Here is a 26150-nt window from a genome sequence, read left to right as displayed (position 1 = left end):
TCAGTGGGACAGGGATAGCAACACCCCACAACTATCTCTGGGATATAGGGTTCTTCCTAAAATGTAAATGTGAAATACTGCGTTTAACCCAAGGACCCTTCACACAGATGATCCTTCCTCGCTTCTCCAACCCCAGGTTTGGGATACAAGAGTGATGGTCTTTCCCTGGCCCAAAGAAAAGAGGACTCAAGGGTAATATATGTGAGGACGCCCTCACCTTTCTCATTATATTACAGGTCCTGTGGTAGCGGCCCTGTAGTTATGGTTAAGTTTCTTAACTCAGAGGAAGAGCACTTTTTGGGCGGCATATAACTTTGCTCCTCCTGGACGAATCCTTACCAAACTTAAAAAAGTAAAATAAAAAAAATAAAGTACATGGCCCTGTCCGAATTCTTTTGCCATGTTTGGTGAGGTTTCATCAAGGGGGGGGGGGGCAAAGTTATAATGGGGGTCCCAAAACGAATATTTTTTCCATAGACTCAATAGAAAAAAGTTTTTGCTCACGCCTACAGCCCAAACCGCTGGATGGATTTTCACCAAATTTGCGGCAGGAGTGTTGGCTTGGCCCAAAAGCATGCTTTTGTAAATTTAGTGTAAATCCATCCAGTGGTTTTCTTTAAAATGGGCTAAAAGCAGGTAAATAACATTAGTGATATCTGTGTTCGGTCCACGGACGGGCATCCGATAGGCCTAGAGCGTGACATGGTGTCTGCAGACATCGGACACGCCCACTGATTGGATCGTGAAAAGCATGAAGTGCATCAGATTTTTGGAAACGCTCACCATGTTGGATTCGCGGACAGCCGCCGGTGTCCACGGGCATCGCAATAAAAACATAAAAAAAACACAACATTGCACTTGTCAAACTTATCAAACAATTTCTGAGTAGGTGAGCAGTGTTGAGGATGGGATAGGATAGGATATGGCCGTAAGAAGCCAAAAAACAAGTGTTTTTAACCCCCGAAGTCTGCGAACAGTCCGGATGTCCGGGTACAGTCCTTTGATGTTCGCGAACACTTCAGGTGTTTGGGGGCATCTATGCCTATTTCTGCATTACACAGTTGGTCTAACGCTGTTTTAGGATGACTTATAACTTTGGCGCCACTCAATGAAACTACATGAACTTTTGGAATTCTATTCTAGACCTGGTTCTGAATGATTTTGCGAAGGTTGGTGGGATTCTGTCAAGAGGGGGCAAAATTAGAGGGGGGGTCCCAGAATATTGTTAAGGCTTATAAATGGGCCATTTGACGAATGTGGACAAAAGTTCCCAGAAAGATTATAGACCCAACCTTGAATGTTTTTGTAAATTCTGAATGGATTTTGTCAAGTGGGGGCTAATTTATATGACTATTGTATGTACATACATTTTGACTCTTTTGAAAAAATAAAACATGGGCAGATTTCCAGAAAACTCATTTAAGGAGCATAGGCAAGGACCTTAAAGCATGGTTTTGCAAAAGTGTCATAATGTAGGTACAAAAAAATTGTGATATACTTTTGGTGACTGGGCAGTGGCCAGATTGTCTGGATCATTGCATAAGGTCCTAATCTGTTTACTGGCCATGACCACGAAGGATGACAAATGGGTTTAAAGTGGCCATGTCCACCTGCGACTGGCTATGTGGTAAAGTTATCTGAAAGTGGGATAGGTTTGAAAGGGAAAAAAATGGTGCTTGTTAATGTTAAAGGCATTTGTACCGCGCACCGTCACCAACGGAGTTGGTCCCCAGGCGCTCTGGCGGATATGCAAATGAGAAGGTGGGATCGGTTAGTAAGGTGAAGAGGAGTGGTGTTCTGTTGGCAGCTTCAACTCGGTATACACCGGATGCTGAGCTTTGGCACGCGTATCGGAGCGATGTCAGTCCTCGTGTGCTCTTGGTGCGGCTTATGTGTTGTTGCTTTTGGTAATATGGTCATAGGGTTCTCTCTTCGCCTTCTGCAGGCTGCCACGGAAAGGGAAGAGGGGCTCTGTACAGAGCCCTGCCTTCCCTTTCCATGGTGGCCATCTTGGAAAAGGATTTTCCTTCCTACAGCGGGATGCCGCAGGCTATAAGAAGGGGTGGGCCATCCCCTATATCATGCAATAGCCCCTCGATTTCCGAAATCAGCATATTAACATCCCGTATCCATTTAAATATTTTAAACATTTTCCTTGGCCCACCTCCCAGAGAAATCTCTGCTGTAGCCTTTCTTTTCAGCATAATGGCATCAGGTACTGTCAGGTTGGAGCGATATATTCTTTTACATTCAGTATCATATACTCATTTACATTGGGTCAGGGGAGACACATTTAGTATAGAAAGGTTTTGGGAAGTTATTATGGGTTATATTTTTAAACAGCCAATTTTGCCCTTAACCTTCATTGCAGTCTATGGAAAATGCCCCAAGTCAAGATGGAGGTTCTCAGTCTAAATTCTAATTGGCTGGAGATTGTTTATAGGGAGGACAGTGAACATTCTAAACTGCCTTTCATCGTCTTTGCCCAGCTGAGAGGTTGTGTGCTTTGCTGCTCCTGCTTAACTTGTTCAAGGGTGTCAAGTTTCAAGCGGTCGAGCGGCATCTTTGAAAATATAACAGGAGTCGTGTATGGAGTTTGGTGGAGACACAGGACAGGAGTGAGAAATTTCCAATTTTCGGAGAAAAGAAGTTTTCAAGTCTCAATCTCAAGATAAGTGACTTTCCATGTTTTGATGAACTTTGTAAAAAGGTTATATTAATTTAAAAGGATTGAAATCGCAAATCTGTATCTAAAACTGAAGCGCGTACGTTTGTTTTCTTTCCTACGTATCATTTCAAACTAGCGCGTGATTTTTTTTCCGTTACTTTGAGCCTGCGCGTGTGACTCTGCGCGTGAGAGTGAAGCGCGAGCGTGAACTTTGGACTCGCGTTTACTGTTCATATACGCGAGGGTTTTTTCTACGTGAGTTCGCGTGTGTGTTATATTACGCGTTTCGTATCTGCGCGTGCGCAAGAACAAATCTATGTGGAGCTTTCGCGCGAGCTCTCAGAAGTGTCACGTGATAAAATAAAAGCGCGTGTGCTTTTTTCCAGGATTTGGTTTTTGCGCGTATGCGTATTTTTTTTTGTGGGTTGGACTTTAGCACGAGTGAATTTTACTCGCGTCTTGGACTTTAGCGCGTGTGCGTCTTACCCGCGAATTGGATTTTCAGCGCGTGTGCGTATTTCCCACGACTTGGAGTAAAGCGCGTGTGTTTTTTCCTGCGGTTTGGATTTTCAGCGCGTGTGCGTATTTCCCGCGACTTGGATTAAAGCGCGTGTGTTTTATCCCGCGGTTTGGATTTTCAGCGCGTATGCGTTTTACCCGCGACTTGGATTAAAGCGCATGTGCTGGATTTTCCACGTGAAGATTTCATCGCAAGTTTTAAATTCGTTCCCGAGTAAAAGACACTCTAAAAAGAAAATATAAAAACAAACACAAGAACTTAAAAGAACTTCCGTAAACTTATTTGAAGAACTTTAGACCTTGTTCAAGAATCTTGAGGTTGAGAAGACGAACTACAAAGTTAAATATTACATTCATGGACCTGCTGAGAAGGCTGAATGATCTTTAAGATTCTGGTCAACAAGTAAGGAAGTCTTGTCTGCTTATCACTTCTCTGGGCATACTGAAGAGAAGTACCAGGTATGGTTTTTTGACTATTTTGGTAAAGGATATAGAGTTTAAGGTTAGTATAGTAACCCATTGAGTAATGAGGTGTATTACATGTTTATGTTTTAACTACAGGTGAAGAACCAGCGAGTTGATAGCTTCCAGCCTGGTGTTTGTTTATTTGTCCCTTCCCCCTTTCCCCTGGAAGTGAGGTAAAATGAGCGGTTATATATATTATCAGCTCAGAGTGCCACATTTTGGGTGGATTGTCGGGGGTTCAGCAGCTTCCGCAGACACCAGGATCTCAGCCTGACAAATGGCGGGAGGTTGCTATTATACTCCCGGTGTTACACCCTTCGCCCCCCCTACTTGTGGCTTGGTTACCAGCAATTAGAGCTCAAGGAATTACTCAGTAATTTACAGCAAAGAAATGACACAGTTATATTACACACTTAAACAATGACCATGTGGATTGCAACTGATGCGAAAGATAAGAGAACACTACACAGTTGAACAATTAAGCAGATAAAAGAATAAAAAATATATAAAGTTTAAAACACAAAAAATGTGGTCTTTTGAAAGTCAAAAAGACGTACAATCAAGCAGGCAAAATCGGGCAAAAGAGAGGTTCAAGAAAATTAGGGATATCTGCGTCTGGTACGCAGACTCATTCACTGGTTCGGTGTCTGCAAACAAATCTGGACCAATCAGAGAGCTGCATGACATTAGCAGACATCGTACACACCCGCTGATTGGTCAATTAAAAACATGATGTGCAACAACACTTTTTAAACGGAAGCCATGTTGGATTCGTAGACTGCACCCATGGTCTGCGAACGTCGCAGTAAAACATTATTGAAAAACTCAACATTGCACTTGTCAAACTAATTAAACAATCTCTGTGAAGGGGAGGGATGATGAGGATGGGATGGGATATGGATATAACAAACCAAAAATCTGGTGTTTTTTCTTCTCCAAAGTCCGATGTTTGTGGACATTGCTGGGATGTTCGCGAACGTGACAAAAGTTTGAGGACATCCATGCATATTTCTGCATTATAGGTTCGGTGAAACTATTAAATGAAACTGCATGAAACTTTGAGATAACATTTTGGACTGAACCTCAAATGCTTCTGCACAGTTTGGTGCTGTTTCAAAAAAAGGGGGCAAAATTAGGGGTGTCCCCAAAATTATTGAACGGCGTATACATTGGGTGCCGTATGATGAATCTGCATATAAGTTTTCAAAAAAGATGTTATAGCCAACCTTGAATGTTTTTGCAAAGTTTGGTGGGATTATGCCAAGAGGGGGCAACATTAGATGGAGGTCTCAACATATTTAGATGGCTTATAAATTCAGTGCCCTTTGAAAAGTCTGCACACAAGTTTGCAAAGAGATTATAGACCCAACCTTGAATGTTTGTGCAGCGTTTGAATGGATTTTGTCAAGTGTGGGCCAAGTTATTTCACAATTTTGTGTATGTATATTTTGACACTTTTCAAAAAATAAAACATGGACGGATTTGCAGCAAACTTCTGCGAGGAGCATTGGCAAGGACCGGAAAGCATGGTTTTGCAAAGTTGTCCATTTTATTTTTCTGAAAAATGTCATAACGTAGGTACACAAAATAGTGATATACATATACCTTTATTGACTGAGGTATATCTTGTGTCACGGCCACTGGACATGGCCACGAGGGACTGGTAACGGGGTTGAAGTGGGCATGACCACCATGGACCAGCTAAGTAGTAAAGTTTTGCCAAATTGGGATAGGTTTGAATGGGAAAAGAAAATTCTTCTCGTGGCTACTGCTCAAAGCGCTGAACGGGAATGCAGCAAACTTATGCGAGGAGCATCAGCAAGAACCTGAATGCATACTTTTGCAAATCTGTCCTGCGTTTAATTTTTTCAAAAGTGTCAAAATCGAAGTACAAAAAAATGGTGATATCACTTTCGTGCCTGGACAGTGGTCCTGGCCCTAGGCAAGGGCAAATGTCTACTCTGATTAGTTTATTGCGGCATGCGGCATGGCCGAAGCACCTGCCACATGGAATTTGGAGACTGGCCATGCTGCAAGCCATGAGCACTGGCCATTGGTCACATTATGAGCATATAGTGGACACTGAACTAGGATGCAGTGTAGGTTTCAGATGGCGCAGCCTCATGCCCTCGTCAATTCAACCATGACTTGCATCCCCAGCATGCGCTGCTGATGACGCACATCAGTATGTGTTGCAAAATATATGTGTGTTAAAGAAGGTTTATAGTTTTCACCTATGTTAAACGAGGAATTAATATTAACTTATATACAGTGATGTAACATGAAACCTTTTCACTAATAAAAACCTATCAAATTCACTGGAAAAACATTGCTAAAAGGGAAGTTATGGTTAAGTTGCAGTAACAAAAACCTCAAATTCAGTTAAAGCAACTTTATGGTTACAAGTAAAATCAAAAACCCCAAGAAGTTTGCCAGTTATGGTAAGCTTTGCAACCATAACTTGTGCCACGACCATGCACTAAAAACACTTACACCCAGGACATCACAAATAACATAATTGATGACATCACTGATGAAATCACATATGATAGTACTATTGTGTAACAATGCAAATGGAAGGTCTGTATAAGGGGAACTGATTATAGTGTAATTTACAACATATTAAAGGTGTTCAGTAGCCTTGTAATAAACTACTCCAAGTCTCACAAAATGTGCTTATTGAAAAATAAACTTTGTACTGAGGTTTTTTTTTGTGAATACAGCAATCAAATAATACATAAAGAGAAACAATGAATGTAGTAAGGATCATAGAACTAAAGTATTCTTAAGATGGTATGTTTAGGTTGTACATTAAGTCGAAGCATATGACATTCCTGACAAATGTATTATCTGCATAGGACATGCTTCTTGTTTTATGCATGTGCATTATGACCTCAGGGAAAACCGTAGGGAAAAGAACTTCAGAACATAGCACAATGTCAAGCTCTACATGCATAGTACCTTTATTGTATCTGCATCATGGTTTTAATTTACTATAACCACATGAAGTCCTGAGCTTAAAATGAATGCTGTCACTGAACAAGAACAACCAACCTAGGCATGCGCTGTCATCTGTGATGTTATCAATGTCATTTGTGATGTAATCTGTGATGTCCTGGGTGTTCGTCTCAGCAGTGCATGGCGGTGGTGCGTGTTATGGTTGCATAGTTTATCAAAACTTGCGAATGTCTTTGGTTTTTCAATGTTACCTGTAACCTGAACGTCCCTTTAACAAACCTTTTTCACTGAATTTTAAACGTTTTTATTAGTGTAACTTATCCATAACGTCCCTTTAACAACGTTTTTTTCACTGAACATATATATACACACCCACACACACACAGACACTCGCAAGGGTCTGCATAGGTGTCACTGTCAGCCGGTGGTAAATAGTCAATGGCTTAAGAATGGGAGGTAGATGTATTATACAAGGTTCATAGGGAGGGGGTTTAGAAGGAAATATCCTCAGACCCGACCGAAGGGATTCACCTTCAATAGGTACAAATCAGTCCTATCAGCATCCTTCATTATGGATATGGCAACACTGAAGAACTTGCTTCAGGCAACCTTCCAGCCCATTGCTTTTCAGTCTTCTGTGCCATTACAGAAGGGGAATTCCAATATCCTATACTGAAGACTACATCGGCCTAACCTGCACTGAAGCCTGGACTCCCAGACAGTCTCAAAGAAAGAGGGTGAAAGTACGACACAAGGTCTGAGGAGGAGCACCAACCTCATCCTAGCGTGGGCATGGGCAATAGTGGGGTTCTACCTGAATGGATGAAGGCTCACAGCCACCAACACCATCACATTCTCATAACCAGGCGAACAGGCAGATATTAGGCGTATGAAGAAAGAGATCAAAGGGCTCAGCCATCTAGCCACCTGTCTCCATAAAGCCAGAAATATCTCGAAATGCACTCTCTCCTCTGTGATATCAGTCTACTACTCCCTTGGCCTAGCTCCCTCTTCATGCGGTGTGGTCTCTTTCTTATTCCAGCTATCGTTTTCTCACTCCCCGCCTTCCCCGATTTCAAACTCTCAGTCCATCACTACGTTTTTATCTGCCCAAGTCTGCACTGGCTAATCTTGTTGCATATCTCTGTAGTCGCCTTGCTATCTATCTTACTTCACGGTCTGAAGTCTTGCAAGAAGACTCTGTGTAAGGAATTTAACTTCGGAAAGTGGCTGCAACCAAGAACTGAATGACTGCTCAGATAGCGGTTGGACTTTATGAATGATACGATGACGAGAACATCCACCCCAGACAGATCGAAAGGGTTAACATTTCTCAAGCTGTAATCAAGCAGGTGGAATCTTTCAATGACAGTTCCAAAGCAGTGATGAGCATTTATTTTCATGGTTTGCCTATGTCTTGAGTGAGCATCATAAAAGATCTTCACGAACTGTATATTTAGCTAATTTACATTTTCGTGCCATATACATGCCTGTAGGGCTTAGTAAAAGCTTAAATGAGACATTTCGAAACTAGGTTGTTAGCTTAGTTAATGCTTAAGAAATGACTAACGAAATTAACTGACCGAGCTTTGTACAACGTAGGGCCAGAGTATTTGCAAGACAAGAGAGCGCTATCACCCAACTAGGCAGCTGCGCTCCTCTATTCAGGCTCTCCTTAAAGTGCCTAGGTTTCAGCGGGCACGCTTTGGGGGCCGGTCTTTCTCGGTTATGGCCCCTACACTGTGGAATCTTCTCCCTCTGGGGCTCAGAGTTACAGAGGAGCACCTCCCCTTTCGAAGGTCACTTACGTCCTTCTTGTTTATATCTGTTAGCGTGCATTTCTTACGGATTCTTTTTCTTCATGCCACCTAACAGCAGCGCCTAGACGCCTTTGGGCCATAGTTGCGCTCTATACGGGTTTTAACAAATAAATACTTTCATTTTGACTGGGGCAGTGTTTGTGCATATTCATGAAGATTCATGAAATGGACTTTAGATGACCGTTTTAGGCTCTCCTCTGTGATCAGAAGATCTCATTGTGGTGCTACACAAAATTCAACAAACCAATGCGTTCATAATCCAGCATGAAGCCACCTGGTACGTCTTACAACCCTGCAGACTACAAACACATTATCAACTTTTTCTATTGTATCTTGGATAAAGAAGATAAGTTTGTAGAAGTTCGCCAGCATCCTCAGAATAGCCTGTAGCTTCCCCCAACAGAGGAAAAGCCTGGATTCCCTTTTTTTGTAGGTAACTGGGTCAATGTTCACGCATCTTTTAGTGATAACCTCTGCATTCCAAATTACCTGCGTCTGCCACGGCCACCTCTGTGAGCGGCACAGATGTCCTCCGCTTCCGTTTCAGGAGCAGCTCCTTCACAAACTGTCGCAACAGCAGCCAGAAGGTGAGAGTGTAGAGAAGCTAAGAGAGAGAGGAAAAAGGCAAGATTCAGGGGACTGGGTTCAATTTATAGAAGCCATACTGCACACGTTGGCCACCCGCTTACGCCCGTGCTCACTGTTGTTCAATCTCCCAGGACTGGCACTAGCAATGTAAGCGGATGAAAATTGAAACATTAAAAAAAAAATGTGTGCTAGTCCATCTCATGTACAGATCTGGGCCTTACCCAGGGCTCAAAGTAAGGGGAGTGCCAGCATGATTTACTCCTTACATTCACAGCAGTCCTCTGAACAAAGTACTAGTACTTTCAAAAGAAACCAACAGTTTTGACTATCAGAGTTTGTCAATGTTATGAATTAATGATGCAAAGAAGTATATGGTTGTACGCCCCCTTCCCCCTCTCCTTCCCACTGTTCTCTTGTCTGTTCCCCGTTTGTCTTCTGCTTATGAATTTGTCTTGCCTCGCAGATTTTGGTGCACGTGAATTCTTCACTACTCTGTTGCATGGCATCACTCATTTGGCTATCAGATCATTGACTGTTTCGCCAAGTTGCCTTTGCTCATATTTTGATCATCACTACTTTTCATTGTTATCTGCATTGATAATACTATTTATTGTTCATAACCTATTATAATCTCACTAAAGATTATTAAACAAAAAAAATGAAACCAATAGGTGGTTGGGATATTTTCAATACCAAATAAGTAGTAATAATAGCCACAATCAAAGATATATAGTAACAGTATGCAAGAACGAAAAATGAAAGTTACCATGGCGCCCAGGTGGAAGCAGGGGTATTTTGCCCGAATAAGGCCCAGTTGCACCAGGCTCATGAAGCCGATCCTCGTGGGCAGCTCGGGCTCGAGGTCCATCCCCCAGACGTACTGAAGGCTGCATAAGGAGATCCCATACAGCAGAATGAAGGGCGAGCAGAGCATGGCAAACTGGCGCCGGTTCCGCACGATCCAGATGAGGCAGGCCCAAAGCAGCAACACGAACGTCAGCCAGCTGTGGTAAGTGATGCTCCAGACCTGAGGCGGAATCATGGTCAAAAACACGGTCAGCAAGCAGCGGGACAACAATGATCACCATATAACTCGGTACGGTGGTACTTCAGCCTGGTGAGCACGACAAAGGTCACTCATCGCCAGGGGTTCCCACACATGCACAACGCATATCTTAGAATGCATCTCGTTGGAACTCTGTAGGAGCTCGGAGTAGTGACTTACAAAACCTACCATTTCTTCTCCCATCTTTAAAATCATGATTACCGTCCAGGTTTCGTCGGTGTGCTCCAGGTACAGTCACACGTGTGCAATCAACTACTCAAACCATTAATAATTAAAACTGGGTGATTATACCTAGCTACGCGCCGCGTTCTTGAGGCAATGCATTGTGTGCTGTTTTTCTTGGTATTACCACAAATCAGCATCAAGTTTACCAATGTGAGTAAAAGCTTGCAACCTTTGCCAGGCATGCTCCAAATATGGAATACATACGGCACTTCCGGGTTCCACAGACAGAACACTCCTTTTAGCATGTGCTAAAATTCCCATCAAAAACTCAACCAGCAATGCGACCCCTCTCCAACAACTGGTTCAATGAAGAATGGGAATCTCTGATGGAGGCTGCTAGACCAAGAAGAGAGACTATGTCATAGTGAAACTCTGCACACTTACCTTTGGCCACAGTGAATGTCTTCTCACCCTAGCTTTTCCCTCTGTGACTGAACAGATGCAGTGTTAAATTCTTATGCGAGCCACAGGTATACAAATTCTTCAGACCGGGTTTTTCAGACTACCTCTTCAGGTGACTGGCCAGTTCACGGCACCAAGAGAAGACAGCACTGGAATAGGCAGAGCGGCATTGTGGTCCCAGAAGAAGGAATTTGCAGGTGCCAACAGGGGAGCAGTAAAGTGCTTGGAAGGGTCAGGTGGGATCAAGGAGAGAGGAGGAGGAGATAAGGGGGAATTGAGGAGAGGGGGCATGGCTGGCCAAGATGCAGCAGGAAAGAGGGGAGAGGGAGCATGACATGAGGGTTTTGGTGAGGGCATGAACCCCCGGCCCACCGCCGATAGAGTCAAAATCTCACCCTTTGGAAGATAGTCAGATGGCCAAAAAATGTGGCCTTTTGGGGTAGACGTCTCCATTTTGCAGGATATTAACATAGAAACCGAGCCACTTCCCTCATACAATGTCACCAATTCTCAGTTGTCTTTCTTACCTCGGCAACAATCCCAACAAGTGGCATCTCCAATGACAACTCAACTCTCCCGCCCATGAAATTAATTTGGTGGGCCACCTTTTGTCCTATATGTGCCCACGAATGAACTAATTCTTAGTGTAACCTAACTAGAGCTGTGTACAGGGGTTCAGTCCAATGGACACGTCAACAGAAGAGAATATGTGCCTTGCTTTGAAAGTTCTCGTCATCCGAAAACTTTGCTCCTACTTCTTTTGGGCCAATTTGCCTGCTGGCTGTTTCCTCCGCAGGCTCCTAAATGGCCTGTGAGCAAGAAAAGCCAAAGCATGCATGCAGTGTGGATTGGTCCAAGACGACTGAGGTAGGGTAGTATTTGTTGCGGGAATGCCTATGAGCCGTGTTTGAGAGCACTGGAGCAAACATGTGCGGTATCAGAGGATCTGGAAACACTGGTCAACTTAGGCCATCACACACCAAAAACGGATGGTCAATCCCGATTTTGGGACCAGCAGAACATCTGGTGTTGTTGGAGTTTGCATGGTGTCCAGCGATGATGGAACCTGCGTTGCACTTGGGGAGAGTTTTGATCAGTTTCGCAGAAAGGTATATGGATCAGACCAAGACACTAGGGGCATTGTGAGTATCAAGTCAGCATGGAGTTGTGGCACTTTATGATTTGGAACAGTTCTATGTGGAGCCTGTGGCTGTACACTAGGTCAGTACAAAGAGGGTTTGAGGTTTTATGAATGAAGATGTCAGTCGACTCTTCAGAACCTCCTCTTCCATGGTGGAAGATATGGTGGTTATTGCGTGTGATTGGCTGTTGGGTTTGATACTTTGCATGGCCTGCTCTCAATATTGCAAGACATTTTTCAGTTTAATTAGCTGGTGATGTAATACTGTGTTGGAACTCTAACACTCCTTCATGATGCCATCTCCTCGCCAGTGGATTCCAGATCTCCACACCTTGAACCTTTGCCAGACTCGTGACCAGGCAGGTCTTGTTTTAGGCATGGTACTTTTTTTCCCTTTGGAGATCACTTCCAGTTGGCAACCATCATTGTATTTCGAGTAGGCAGGGGAGCTTCAGGAAAGGGCATCCCTTTCTTCGAAGGATGAGGAAAGCTGCAAAAACTTAGCATCCTGATACTGATGTACAATATCAAACATATGATCATTGTGTCTACAAATTGCCGATGTTTTTCTCAAGAAGTACCCCTTGAGGTTTTCAAACCATATGAAGCTTGATGAAAACTCTAGTGCAAGTGTGCACGGAAAACCGCAATGGTGGTGGCCACTAGCCTGCCCTGGGATATCCTTTGCCAAAGAAAGGGATACACCTACACACCTTTCCATAAGGCTCATCCCTAGGGCATGCAATCCCATATTAAACAGTTGCACGTGAGCCCTTTGCTGCTGCGGAGCATCAGTAGAATTGCCGGGTGGGCCTGCAAGTCAACGCCGATGTTGTTTCCACAATATAGAAGGCAAAGGGTAACCTCTGCATTTATGCACCGAAGTAGAAGTGGTGTGTTTTTGTAAGGACACATGGATTCTTGTGTTCAAGCAGTTCCCGGTAACCGATTGTTCTGTGGATTGAGAGGTTCCAAGAGAAGTGTACCGTGCGGTCCAACGAGTATGGGGGTGACTTGCATGGTGGACAAAGTGTTCAGTTTATTTATGCGAACATAAAATGTGAAAATAAAAAAATTAATGTGCCCTCTAATTCCTTGCAAATATTGAAAGGGGCATCCATAACACTGTTAGCCACTCCTTACCATAGCTTACAAACATTTGAATTTATGTGAAGAAATAGTGGTGCGGTGCAGGTTAAGGTTTTATTTCTACTGTTGAGGCCTTTATATTAAGGAAACCGCTTACTCGGACTGAGTGTCTTTACCTTAACATGGCACGCCCAACCTGTCTAGATCTCGCCCTTTTATGAACATATATATATATACCACTCACGGATGAGCATACAGGTTAACAGTCAAACTGCTGAATAAACACAGTGAGACACAGATTGGCAGCCACTTACACTGAGGGAGACCGAGCAAGGCAGACCACGAGCTTGGCCAGGGAGACGATAGATGACCAGGCACTCCGGTCGATGGAGCAAGACAGAGGAACAGACCAACAGGAAGGCAGCTAGCCAGAGATGGACAAGCAGATGGAAAGGCATCTGCACAAAGACAGATGAACAGATCAGCAGGCAAATACGGAGAGAGATGGAGATGGAAGGATAGGCAGGCAGATAGCCAGAGAGTTGAGGTGAGAATGAGACAGGTAGATTGACACACAGACTGTCAAAGAGGTGTAGTTGGGAGAGAGACAAGAGATGAAACCGAAGGGGTGAGAAAAAGACAGAGGTAACGTATTTGCATTATGTGGGCCGGGAAGATAGCTCACGAGTAACATGCTTATCTTGGGAACAAGACAAAGCTGAGCAACATGGGATCGATACCCCTTCCGGTGCTTGTAGGCCGGGATCTGGCATAAAGTGTGATATAAATACCCAATGTAATTTATTTTTAGTAAACATAGTTGTCATACCATCATGGCAATGAGGGCACAAATGTAGCTCTGGTTCATGATCACATGGCCTAACATGTGCAGAGGGGATTTCTCCTTCTGTGGCTCAGTCTTCTTCCGATCTGTGACAATAAAACGTAAAGATAAGCAATAGGCAGCAACCAATATAACAACTAATTGGCAACATCAAACATGCAGAGACAAAATGGATAAACAATGGGCATCATCTACTTAGACATGCAGCTGATGGGCAGCATCCAATGGTGTATATACAAAATGTCCTCCCTCTCCGAGCCATACAAACTGTGGACAGCACATGGATATATAGGGATCCCCTTTGTTCCTCACTACACAACTACTTTCCTGTGGGGAGCTCCCCAGAAAAAGAAATATTTGGGAAGCATCCTGTGCAGTAGCAATTTTGAACGTTCTTATGCGCAGAATGGAATTACCATAATAAACCATCTGAGATCCAAATAACCAGACAGACTCAAAGAATATAGCAAAATACTACTTTATTATCAACTCAAAGTAGGAAAACCTGGCGAACAATGAATCATAGTCCACACACTCTCGGTTACATTTCAGGTACACAAAGGCTTTATACCTCAATGGGCGTCAGCTATGATGTCATTCTACGTGGTAAATAATAAAAACTACCGGGCGAGGGATTGGTTACGTGGAACATATCTACCTATAGGTTCTGTAAGCATTAGTAACATTATTGGTTGGCCCTCATCTGACAGGCAAACCTCGTCCTTCCATAAAGTAGGTATAATACAGATTATAGCAGCATAACAGCAGTGGATTGGCCCCTGCAACATTATATGCTCATCATTGCATGGGCCCTCATGATAGGTTGCCATCCTCTCCCAACGTTGGACACTCTGCTCAGTAGCAGAAAGTAAGCAAATCGAAACTCAGGTGCGTAGAATAACGTCAGACTACTGCCCACTTACCCAATTAGTCTACCATCGCTCATCAGTCAAACCTTCAGCCAAGGATTCTCCTTCGTAGTTGACCTTGCCAGATGTTCTCTTCTCTGGAACTTTAAGGGGAGTTAAGGTACATCGTTATCGTCATTCAGGGCTTTATGTATAGGCCTTGTTTTCTGGTCTTGCAATACATGCGGAAAGACAATGATTTTATCCATTTCACCTTCTATTTAGTGCTATTTGATTAAATTATACCAAGTGTCATTACCATCCCCGGCCTCTGAAGACTTGGTTGTTCCGTTTCTTATATACTTTTCTGCATCTTTAATCGTCAATATTTGGTGTCTGCTAATGTTTGCTCATTTACTTAATCCAGGAGAAATATGTCCTGCATGCATTGCTTATCCTCATTGCTTCCCCTTGCATCCTTCAGCAGCTTCTCGCTGTGGCATATTTGATCTCTGGCTAACAGCTATTCTTTGTTCATGCACAAATGTGTATTTCCAGTGTGTCAGCTCTGCAGCCCTGGTCTCTCTCCTTCAAGCTCTTCGCTTACCATTAATCGGAGCAGGCATCCATCTTTTCAACATGGCTGCTTTACCCCGGTTTCATTTTCTACTGCAGCAAAGTTCTGTGAGACTCATCTACCTTGTGTTTCTGCATATTTACATTCACTACTCATCTGGCTACTTATCTTCTTTGTATATATGATTTCTTCTCAATTGAATGAATGTTACTTTGCTTCTTCAGTTATAGCTTCATTCTTTAAGTATTCTTATATTGTTAGAAAGCGTCATTATGTCTTCTCCTTGTGACGTCACTTTACACCTGTCAGGTTTTCTTTACAGCTCTTCAATATTTAGTGGCGTCTGCAGTTCTTCTGCTACCACTTTAGTTCGGGAGTACATTCGGTACGGCTGTCTGAGTGCATAACGTCTCCCATAAATTCGATGCAGTATTGGCATAATACCTGGTGTCATGCACAGTGTCTTCCTGTTGTTCATCCAATAGATCTGAGGTGAAGGGGTTGGCTATGTCAGTGACACACACATCTGCTCCTCTACAATCCATTGGGACATGTTGGGAACAAATGGGGCATGTAATCAATGGGGAACATCCAAAGGAACATGGGATCAATGGGCAATATGTAATGGGTCAGGTATCCAATGTGAAGAATAGGGAAGTAACAAAGTAGGTGCATTTAATGGAAAGATCAATGCACAGCATTACATTTGACCACTAACCAGAGGGTGCCAACCAATAGGATATGCGCAAAGTAACAAGCATTCTTAGGTAATGGAAAGGCATTCATAGAGAAATAAGAAGTAGCAAATTCAACATCTGAGCAATCAGAGGTATCTCATGAGATGTAATCATTGGTCAGCATGTGATTAGTCATGTGACCAGTGGGTAGTGTCCAAAGAAACCTTATTTGCCTTTTTCAATAGTTTAGCGGCCTGAAATTGTTGATAGATTCACATGCTTTCGATAATCCTATCGTGGTTGGGTTTAGGAACAGCGTTTTGTTGGCACGGGCGAGGGTTATGTTGACCAATTGCATAGGTCGACGACTGTGTCCAAAATGGCCCATACATCCGCCACAATGTTATGCTATTGTTTTTGCTGCTTATAGAAATATCCAGATAGCAATGTTTGAGGATGTAATGAATTGCTTGTAAACACTGAAGAAGGCACATGAAGCACCTCTTGTGCTCCTATTACAGGGACTCTAGGGGGAAGGGATGCTCACCTGCTTTGGGAGGAAGCTACCTGGATTCCCTGCAGCCACTCTACCCATTCCAATCGGTCGTGTCCGGTCACCAAAGATAAATGTGCACAGATTATAGCATTGAAAATGGTCCGCCAGAGAAAGTGAGCCTTTTTCCACTACTCCGTGATCCAACTTCAAAGCTTGGTTATGCATACAATATTCCTTTTAAAGGGATCTGGCTACGTAATGCTGCAGGTGTCGCGGCTTATGGGGCTCCTGCTTGTGAACGCTGCAGCTCTTCTACCTTCCACTTGCCATTCCAGGCATACATTCGGGGGGGTCTATGAGCTCAGACACTTTAGTCTTGCAGCTGGCAGTGATGGAATCCCGGCGGCAGATAAGAGGGGAAAATAGCAAGACAGTAAGCCCCACCCACAAACACTTGGCATTGTCTGAGGGACTCTTCACTGGCGGTCAACGCGCTTGGAAGCCCCACAGGGCACTGCAGCTGTGCAAGTTAGTGTAAAGCATCAGACCGTTTTCTGCTGCCCACGGCATACCTAGAAAGAACAAAATGGTGACCTATGTTTTTTCAGTTTGCTCAGAGCACTTTCCCGCAACCTAAAAGTCCGCGGCTTCCAAGACCTCTAACATGCGTTTTAGGGATATTAGGGTAGTTGCCAGGGAGCCACTCACCCCTTCAATTGCCATCCTTGACCCTTGTTGGCCAATGTATCTACTTGGGAGAGTGAGTGGGAGAGAGCTTGAGTGAGAGGGACAGTGGGAAATGAGGAGATCAAGAGTGAGAGAGTGTGGGTGAGAACGTACATACGCACATGGACCTTCAGACACTATCCTTCTTAAATGGAAGGCTTTGCGTCACTATGGCATGCTATGCTGCATTTTGTCATGCAAGGTTTGCAAATGTATGACATTTTTTTTAAAGTACTAGCAAATAATTCTCCACCTCAAAGTAAATGAAACCCAGGTCCCTGTACACTTGTCTCAGGTGGAGTTTTGGAGCACATCAATCCTGTTTTCAACTCCATATACTGTCTAAAACACCTCCTCCAGGTGGAAATGAACTTTTTTAGTGTACTGGGAGCACACCTTACCTGCAGGGAGAGAACCGACAGCCTTTGAGTGTCAGGGGACTATTAGGAAGGATGCTTTGAAGTCCCTATGTGGGGTGACTGTGCGGTTACCCTGGTGCTAGCAGGTTTTGTGTCGCGCCTGTAAGTCAATCCTCGTTTTAAAGGTGGTGCTGTTGGTGAGACTTGTCTGGATCTTATGGGCCTAATCTCATGTTGCGTGTCCTGTCTTAAGTGAGTCTTTGCAATTGTTTCAAGCTGTATTTGTTGCACAGAAAAACAGCTGTTAATTTAGCGGCAATGTGATTCAGGAGCCCATCTTGTCATGTGAGGGACAACACAATAGTCCATCACCAGTCCCCTCGGAAATCCTCAAATTGACAACTCTGACCTTTTCCACACCTCCAAATGCCATCATACTTTGGTGTTTAGCCCACCTATCCAGCCCCACCAGGCGGCCATTAACCATTACAGCAGAACAATCACAACCCTCTTCATGTTTACAGTCGACCCAAGTACACCACCAACTGCTTCCTTGTTTGGTGAATATTTTCCTCTCTTAAATCCAACTAAGTGCACTGCAAATTGAAGTGACTAATAAGTGGTGGAATTCTAGAAAAGCACAGAAACCTTTACTCAGAATTGCTTTTATACCAGTAAATATTGGCATATAACAAGGTAGGGAACATGGGGCAGAATTTGCTTATGACTTGGCAACTGCATGGCCTTCTGGGAGATGGCAAGGGAACACACCTTTCTTCCACTCTCGTGGCAGAAGGTGGCTGATGCACACCCAGTGCCTTTAAAGAGCAGTACGGGAGGTCAGACTGAGTGAAACTCACAGAAATACAGCTGTGCATCCACCAACACATTAAACAGCCACCTTTCGCTTCCAAATCACCCCCATTTCTCCATATCCTTTCCGTGCCTCTACCCCCCTGCATCCCTCTTCTGCATATCCTTTCCCTGCCTCTAGCCCCCTGCATCCCTCTTCTCCATATCATTGCCCTGCCTCTAACCCCCTGCATCTCCTCTTCTCCATATCCTTTCCCTGACTCTAGCCCCCTGCATCCCTTTTCTCCATATCCTTTCCCTGCCTCCAACCCCCTGCATCCCCTCTTTTCCATATCCTTTCCCTGACTCTAACCCCCTGCATCCCCTCTTCTCTATATCCTTTCCCTGCCTCTAACCCCCTGCATCCCCTCTTCTCCATATCCTTTCCCTGCCTCTAACCCCCTGCATCCCCTCTTCTCCATCTCATTTCCCCGACTAACCCCCTGCATCCCCTCTTCTCCATCTCCTTTCCCTGACTCTAACCCCCTGCATCCCCTCTTCTCCATATCCTTTCCCGGACTAAACCCCTGCATTCCCCTCCTCTCCATATCCTTTTAAGTGTACATGTAATAGTCTAGCCTTTAATCATATTTATTTTATTGTGCCCGATTACTAGGTCCTCTTGTTGTAGTGCATACTCATGCTTCGCAAATATGCTTGCACTATATGAAATCCATTATATGGACACACAGCATACATATTTATTGGTAGTTTGGAATGTGCGGATTGCAGGCAAACAGATTCACAGAACTCCTTATAACACAACGGTTAGGATTCTGCCACCTGAACACTACGCAGAGACCAGTGGCGTAACACAAAATGTGGGGGCCCCCCTGCGAGACCTCCCAATGGGGGCCCCCTAAACTCCGCCCCAACATAGGTATGCCCCGCCCACCAGTTTAGACCATGCCCACCACGATATGCTCCGCCCATACACATTTGCTCCACTCGTATATTTACGAGCCATTCGTCCCACTCATATCTTGACGAGCATCTGCACTCAAGTACACTGTTCTCACTCTTATTTCGTAAACATTGCTACCAATTAATGTACAATGTATTGTATTTAATATATAGCACAGTCAGTATATACTGCAAAACATATATTATCCTACGACACATACAAACTAAGCAAATATATATAAAGAAGTGATGAAGATAACAAGCTCCAAATCAGAGTATAGTGATGGAAGTCAAATATTATCAAATATGTTTCTGCTTGTCAGTAACACAATATAGTCACTATCCCAAATCAAGTAATGGAAATTTGGAATTGCAGGTATCCAAAAATAAAACAATCTTAATGACATATGTATATTCACATATACATACAAAGAAAAGGCATTTGTGCATGTCAATAGACAGTGTATTAACATCAGTGGGAAACAAAAAAGGCAATTGAGCAAATGTTTTCCCTGGGACTTGCAGTACCGAAATGAAACATTTCATCTTTATTTCTTTGCCATTTTTCATCAAGTTATATAGTGCAGTGGTGAAGTGTCTGGCCTACAAACCTGACAACTGTGGTGTGATCACTAAGGTCGGATTTAATTCATGAATTCAAAGAGGACATTCAATAGCTGGGGGGGACTGAGTACACCACCTGAATAAAGTGGGTGGACTCCGTCCCCCATAGTGGTTTTTAAAACTTTAAATGGTGTGCATGTTTTAAACTTCAAGAACCAATACAAATGTTTTCCCTGGGACTTGCAGAACCGAAATAAAACATTTCACCTTTAGTTGTTTGTCATTTTTCATCAAGTTATAAAGTGCAGTGGTGAAGTGTCTGGCCTACAAACATAATTAACAAAACTGATTAAGTGCGTGCAGCATGTCCTTTGCAATGATTTGCAAAACGTTTTTTTGGGGGGTGACGTTTCCCCCTGTAAAATGTTTTTGTGAATCAGGGCAGGGCAGCAGGCCCATAATATTTTACACTCTCAACCAATAAAAAGCACCATTTCCAACAGGCTTACGTTACACATGTATAGTAGACATGGTTGTCCCTTAACTCAATGTACAGTCATAATTTACTACCACACGTAGGAGTAGCTTTTGTATGGCACCTGTAACAGGCTAATTTCAAATGACGCTCTCAATAGCACGACGCAGACTGCCTTTGTGACCACGTTTGTCTCCACCGCCTGCTCAACCGCATATGAGGTATTTTCTGGGTGGTGTGGAAAAATGCATGCGACTATGTGCTATTTGTAGCTCCCTGTCCCTTTTTAACTGCCTCGGTCAGAAAATACTCCTCGGTCACTGCGTGCAATCAGTAACGACGGCCTTCATGTGGGAATATGGCGCCAATATTGCGCCCATCCTTACAGGGATTCCTGATGGATTATCAAAGGCAGTGAGAATTCCGTAGGCATTCAAGCCTCTCGACATTCACCAAAATAGATGGGATATACATGCTGTTGCTTGAGGAAACCCAAAGAGCGTATTTTCCACTCTTATCCCATCAGAGAAAGCTTAAACAAAATGGCTCTGATCATCGAAAATGCACCGAAAATGTGTACCCGCGTTTTTTTACTGATCCCTGCAATTTTAAAGCACTATTGAGAATGTTAATTTAAAATGAGGCTATACATCCTTACCTTTGCCAACCATAGCCATGAAGTCCGTGAATATTGTTGCGGGTCTCCTATTTGACAACCACACGTCATTCGCTATATAATCACGTAAACATAGGCGGATGCATGGTAATGGTGATTTAAAAAAAAGGATAATCTCGGATCGAATTTAGATAATGCGTGAGGAATAATGAACAGTGTTAATGCATCTCCTTCGAATAGGTGTTGCCAAGGTACTTTTCTCCGCAGGGCCTGCACTTTCTTTTTTATTTTTGATGGTTTTCTGATTTCATATTCTAATGGCATTTAGTTACGGGAGGTAATATTTCTCAAGCAGCTATTGATAATTGCACACATTCAGAAGCGCACAGACCGAATAATGTACAGCATTAAAGGCGTAAGATCAGTTGAGTTTTCAAACGGATGAATTAACATGAGCGGCCTCTGGCGTGCTCTGCTAACCGTGGAGCGTTATTTAAAATCATGCAAGATTAAAAGGACGACCCCGTGAAATTCCACATTAGGCCTATGGATTTGGAACAACATCGAATGAAATGTAAAATAAACCCCATTTCAGACAGGGCTCCCACATAACGTTCATACAAAACAAATAGAACTAAAATGATGGACGTTACGTTAAGGACTCATTGAAGAGAAATACGTTACAGGAAAATCGTGAAATCAAAACAGCCCCTCGCCAAAGAAAGGTACAATCTTTGCTAAACCATTTTACAAACGCCGCCCTTTTCCAGAATAACAGCTGCTTCCACTCACGGGAATACCATACGCGCCTTTTAATTCGGCCGATTAAAGGGCTGCCCTGACCTGGCTGAGAGCAGCCTCTTCAGAAAGCTATAGTGCTTGGACACTAATAAAAGCAGCAGGCTGAGTAAAGTCAGAGCTCCGCAGATTTCCGTCTCTGGGAGACATCGAGCCGAGGCCGGGTGCGCGCAGGAACACGCTGAATAGTGCTGACACGTGCAAAAGCTCTCACTGCGAGTCCCTTCCTTCAGAGCCGAGGCTTCGGGATCGATATTCGCTGGCGCGGCCTGAGCGTGACTCGGAGGCTGGGAAAGTCATTATGATAGGCCTCAGTCAGCAAAACACAGCTGTTGTGACTTGTGCTGCTGTGGCAGAGAAACGTGGACGGTGCTTGCGAGCACCCCATCCTAGCCCGGCCAATAGAGTCACGCATGCATGCACCATCATAGTAAGGCTGCCCAGTGCCCCTGCTGCTAAATTAAAATAAAAAAATAACTTACCTTAGTTGACGACCTTTCAAACTGAAGCCTCAGTAGATCCTGCCTGCCGAATTACAATGGATTACCACCCGGGCCGGCAACAACACACACTATAAGTCTCACTACAATCATGCGTAGTGTGTCAGGGTGCGGGCGGGCCGTGTGACTCGCTCTCGGCTCGTGCGGAGGCAGGGCTAGCTTGCCAGCTGCGCATGCGCTTTGCAGCAGGATGCAGCCCACGCGCAGGCTCAGCTCAGCAAATCTGCAAGGCAAGTTAGTGTGCCTGCCTGAGCTGAGCCTGCCGAGCGACAGTAACTTCACGTGTGAGTGTGCATCCCAGGCGCCGGGTCCACTGCAGCGCAGACAGTCAGTAGTGCAGCACCCCAACGGCACCATAGACCCAGAGACAGAGGGCCAGACCGTAGTCTCTCTGGGTTATGGTGCCACTGAGGGCTGCTGCTCTGACTGAGAGAACACAGTCAGTGATATTGCTGTGCTGGGACTGGGAGAGGCGGCCCCTCTCAGTGACGATGGCGTGGGGGCCCGCGCAGCCACTGGGCCCCCCCGCACCGCGGGGGCTGCGGGGGCCCCTGTTACGCCACTGGTTCTCAGCCGTGCCGTACCTCTAGGGGGCGCTATAACATTGCTGCCGTCATCAGTGGCGTAACAGGGGCCCCCGCAGCCTGGGATGCACACTCACACGTGAAGTTACTGTAGCTCGGCTAGTGTGTGTTGTTGCCGGCCCGGGTGGTAATCCATTGTAATTCGGCAGGCAGGATCTACTGAGGCTTCAGTTTGAAAGGTCGTCAACTAAGGTAAGTTATTTTTTTATTTTAATTTAGCAGCAGGGGCACTGGGCAGCCTTACTATGATGGTGCATGCATGCGTGACTCTATTGGCCGGGCTAGGATGGGGTGCTCGCAAGCACCGTCCACGTTTCTCTGCCACAGCAGCACAAGTCACAACAGCTGTGTTTTGCTGACTGAGGCCTATCATAATGACTTTACCAGCCTCCGAGTCACGCTCAGGCCGCGCCAGCGAATATCGATCCCGAAGCCTCGGCTCCGAAGGAAGGGACTCGCAGTGAGAGCTTTTGCACGTGTCGTCAGCACTATTCAGCGTGTTCCTGCGCGCACCCGGCCTCGGCTCGATGTCTCCCAGAGACGGAAATCTGCGGAGCTCTGACTTTACTCAGCCTGCTGCTTTTATTAGTGTCCAAGCACTATAGCTTTCTGAAGAGGCTGCTCTCAGCCAGGTCAGGGCAGCCCTTTAATCGGCCGAATTAAAAGGCGCGTATGGTATTCCCGTGAGTGGAAGCAGCTGTTATTCTGGAAAAGGGCGGCGTTTGTAAAATGGTTTAGCAAAGATTGTACCTTTCTTTGGCGAGGGGCTGTTTTGATTTCACGATTTTCCTGTAACGTATTTCTCTTCAATGAGTCCTTAACGTAACGTCCATCATTTTAGTTCTATTTGTTTTGTATGAACGTTATGTGGGAGCCCTGTCTGAAATGGGGTTTATTTTACATTTCATTCGATGTTGTTCCAAATCCATAGGCCTAATGTGGAATTTCACGGGGTCGTCCTTTTAATCTTGCATGATTTTAAATAACGCTCCACGGTTAGCAGAGCACGCCAGAGGCCGCTCATGTTAATTCATCCGTTTGAAAACTCAACTGATCTTACGCCTTTAATGCTGTACATTATTCGGTCTGTGCGCTTCTGAATGTGTGCAATTATCAATAGCTGCTTGAGAAATATTACCTCCCGTAACTAAATGCCATTAGAATATGAAATCAGAAAACCATCAAAAATAAAAAAGAAAGTGCAGGCCCTGCGGAGAAAAGTACCTTGGCAACACCTATTCGAAGGAGATGCATTAACACTGTTCATTATTCCTCACGCATTATCTAAATTCGATCCGAGATTATCCTTTTTTTTAAATCACCATTACCATGCATCCGCCTATGTTTACGTGATTATATAGCGAATGACGTGTGGTTGTCAAATAGGAGACCCGCAACAATATTCACGGACTTCATGGCTATGGTTGGCAAAGGTAAGGATGTATAGCCTCATTTTAAATTAACATTCTCAATAGTGCTTTAAAATTGCAGGGATCAGTAAAAAAACGCGGGTACACATTTTCGGTGCATTTTCGATGATCAGAGCCATTTTGTTTAAGCTTTCTTTGATGGGATAAGAGTGGAAAATACGCTCTTTGGGTTTCCTCAAGCAACAGCATGTATATCCCATCTATTTTGGTGAATGTCGAGAGGCTTGAATGCCTACGGAATTCTCACTGCCTTTGATAATCCATCAGGAATCCCTGTAAGGATGGGCGCAATATTGGCGCCATATTCCCACATGAAGGCCGTCGTTACTGATTGCACGCAGTGACCGAGGAGTATTTTCTGACCGAGGCAGTTAAAAAGGGACAGGGAGCTACAAATAGCACATAGTCGCATGCATTTTTCCACACCACCCAGAAAATACCTCATATGCGGTTGAGCAGGCGGTGGAGACAAACGTGGTCACAAAGGCAGTCTGCGTCGTGCTATTGAGAGCGTCATTTGAAATTAGCCTGTTACAGGTGCCATACAAAAGCTACTCCTACGTGTGGTAGTAAATTATGACTGTACATTGAGTTAAGGGACAACCATGTCTACTATACATGTGTAACGTAAGCCTGTTGGAAATGGTGCTTTTTATTGGTTGAGAGTGTAAAATATTATGGGCCTGCTGCCCTGCCCTGATTCACAAAAACATTTTACAGGGGGAAACGTCACCCCCCAAAAAAACGTTTTGCAAATCATTGCAAAGGACATGCTGCACGCACTTAATCAGTTTTGTTAATTATGTTTGTAGGCCAGACACTTCACCACTGCACTTTATAACTTGATGAAAAATGACAAACAACTAAAGGTGAAATATTTTATTTCGGTTCTGCAAGTCCCAGGGAAAACATTTGTATTGGTTCTTGAAGTTTAAAACATGCACACCATTTAAAGTTTTAAAAACCACTATGGGGGACGGAGTCCACCCACTTTATTCAGGTGGTGTACTCAGTCCCCCCCCAGCTATTGAATGTCCTCTTTGAATTCATAAATTAAATCCGACCTTAGTGATCACACCACAGTTGTCAGGTTTGTAGGCCAGACACTTCACCACTGCACTATATAACTTGATGAAAAATGGCAAAGAAATAAAGATGAAATGTTTCATTTCGGTACTGCAAGTCCCAGGGAAAACATTTGCTCAATTGCCTTTTTTGTTTCCCACTGATGTTAATACACTGTCTATTGACATGCACACATGCCTTTTCTTTGTATGTATATGTGAATATACATATGTCATTAAGATTGTTTTATTTTTGGATACCTGCAATTCCAAATTTCCATTACTTGATTTGGGATAGTGACTATATTGTGTTACTGACAAGCAGAAACATATTTGATAATATTTGACTTCCATCACTATACTCTGATTTGGAGCTTGTTATCTTTATCACTTCTTTATATATATTTGCTTAGTTTGTATGTGTCGTAGGATAATATATGTTTTGCAGTATATACTGACTGTGCTATATATTAAATACAATACATTGTACATTAATTGGTAGCAATGTTTACGAAATAAGAGTGAGAACAGTGTACTTGAGTGCAGATGCTCGTCAAGGTATGAGTGGGACGAATGGCTCGTAAATATACGAGTGGAGCAAATGTGTATGGGCGGAGCATATCGTGGTGGGCATGGTCTAAACTGGTGGGCGGGGCATACCTATGTTGGGGCGGAGTTTAGGGGGCCCCCATTGGGAGGTCTCGCAGGGGGGCCCCCACATTTTGTGTTACGCCACTGGCCGTCATAGCTGGTTTTAGAAGCCAAATAGACTAATTGGAGAGAATTACCATCTTCTACAGTCTTCATTAAAACCGAAATACACAGGCTAAAAAAAATTTAAAAAAAACAACAAAAAAAACACGGACCTAAAATTCCGTTTTTATTGCAACTACTGC

General features: G+C 44.0%; 1 protein-coding gene across 5 annotated transcripts in view; it reads right to left on the bottom strand.

Annotated features, from left to right (window-relative positions):
* The window catches only part of PIEZO1 (piezo type mechanosensitive ion channel component 1 (Er blood group)), a 960480-nt gene that overhangs the window by 342332 nt on the left and 591998 nt on the right, over positions 1-26150 (bottom strand). For all 5 annotated transcript variants that reach the window (XM_069635852.1, XM_069635881.1, XM_069635891.1 and 2 more), the window contains 3 exons: positions 13771-13871; positions 9785-10045; positions 8920-9034 (listed from right to left, as the gene is read on the bottom strand). In XM_069635852.1, the coding sequence (XP_069491953.1) occupies positions 8920-9034; positions 9785-10045; positions 13771-13871 (477 nt within the window). The remainder of the gene's footprint in view (positions 1-8919; positions 9035-9784; positions 10046-13770; positions 13872-26150) is intronic.

This window comes from Ambystoma mexicanum, chromosome 1q, assembly GCF_040938575.1.
Source record: "Ambystoma mexicanum isolate Mex_15411 chromosome 1q, UKY_AmexF1_1, whole genome shotgun sequence".
NCBI classification, from domain to species: domain Eukaryota; kingdom Metazoa; phylum Chordata; class Amphibia; order Caudata; family Ambystomatidae; genus Ambystoma; species Ambystoma mexicanum.
This window is presented reverse-complemented; position numbering and strand designations above follow the sequence as displayed.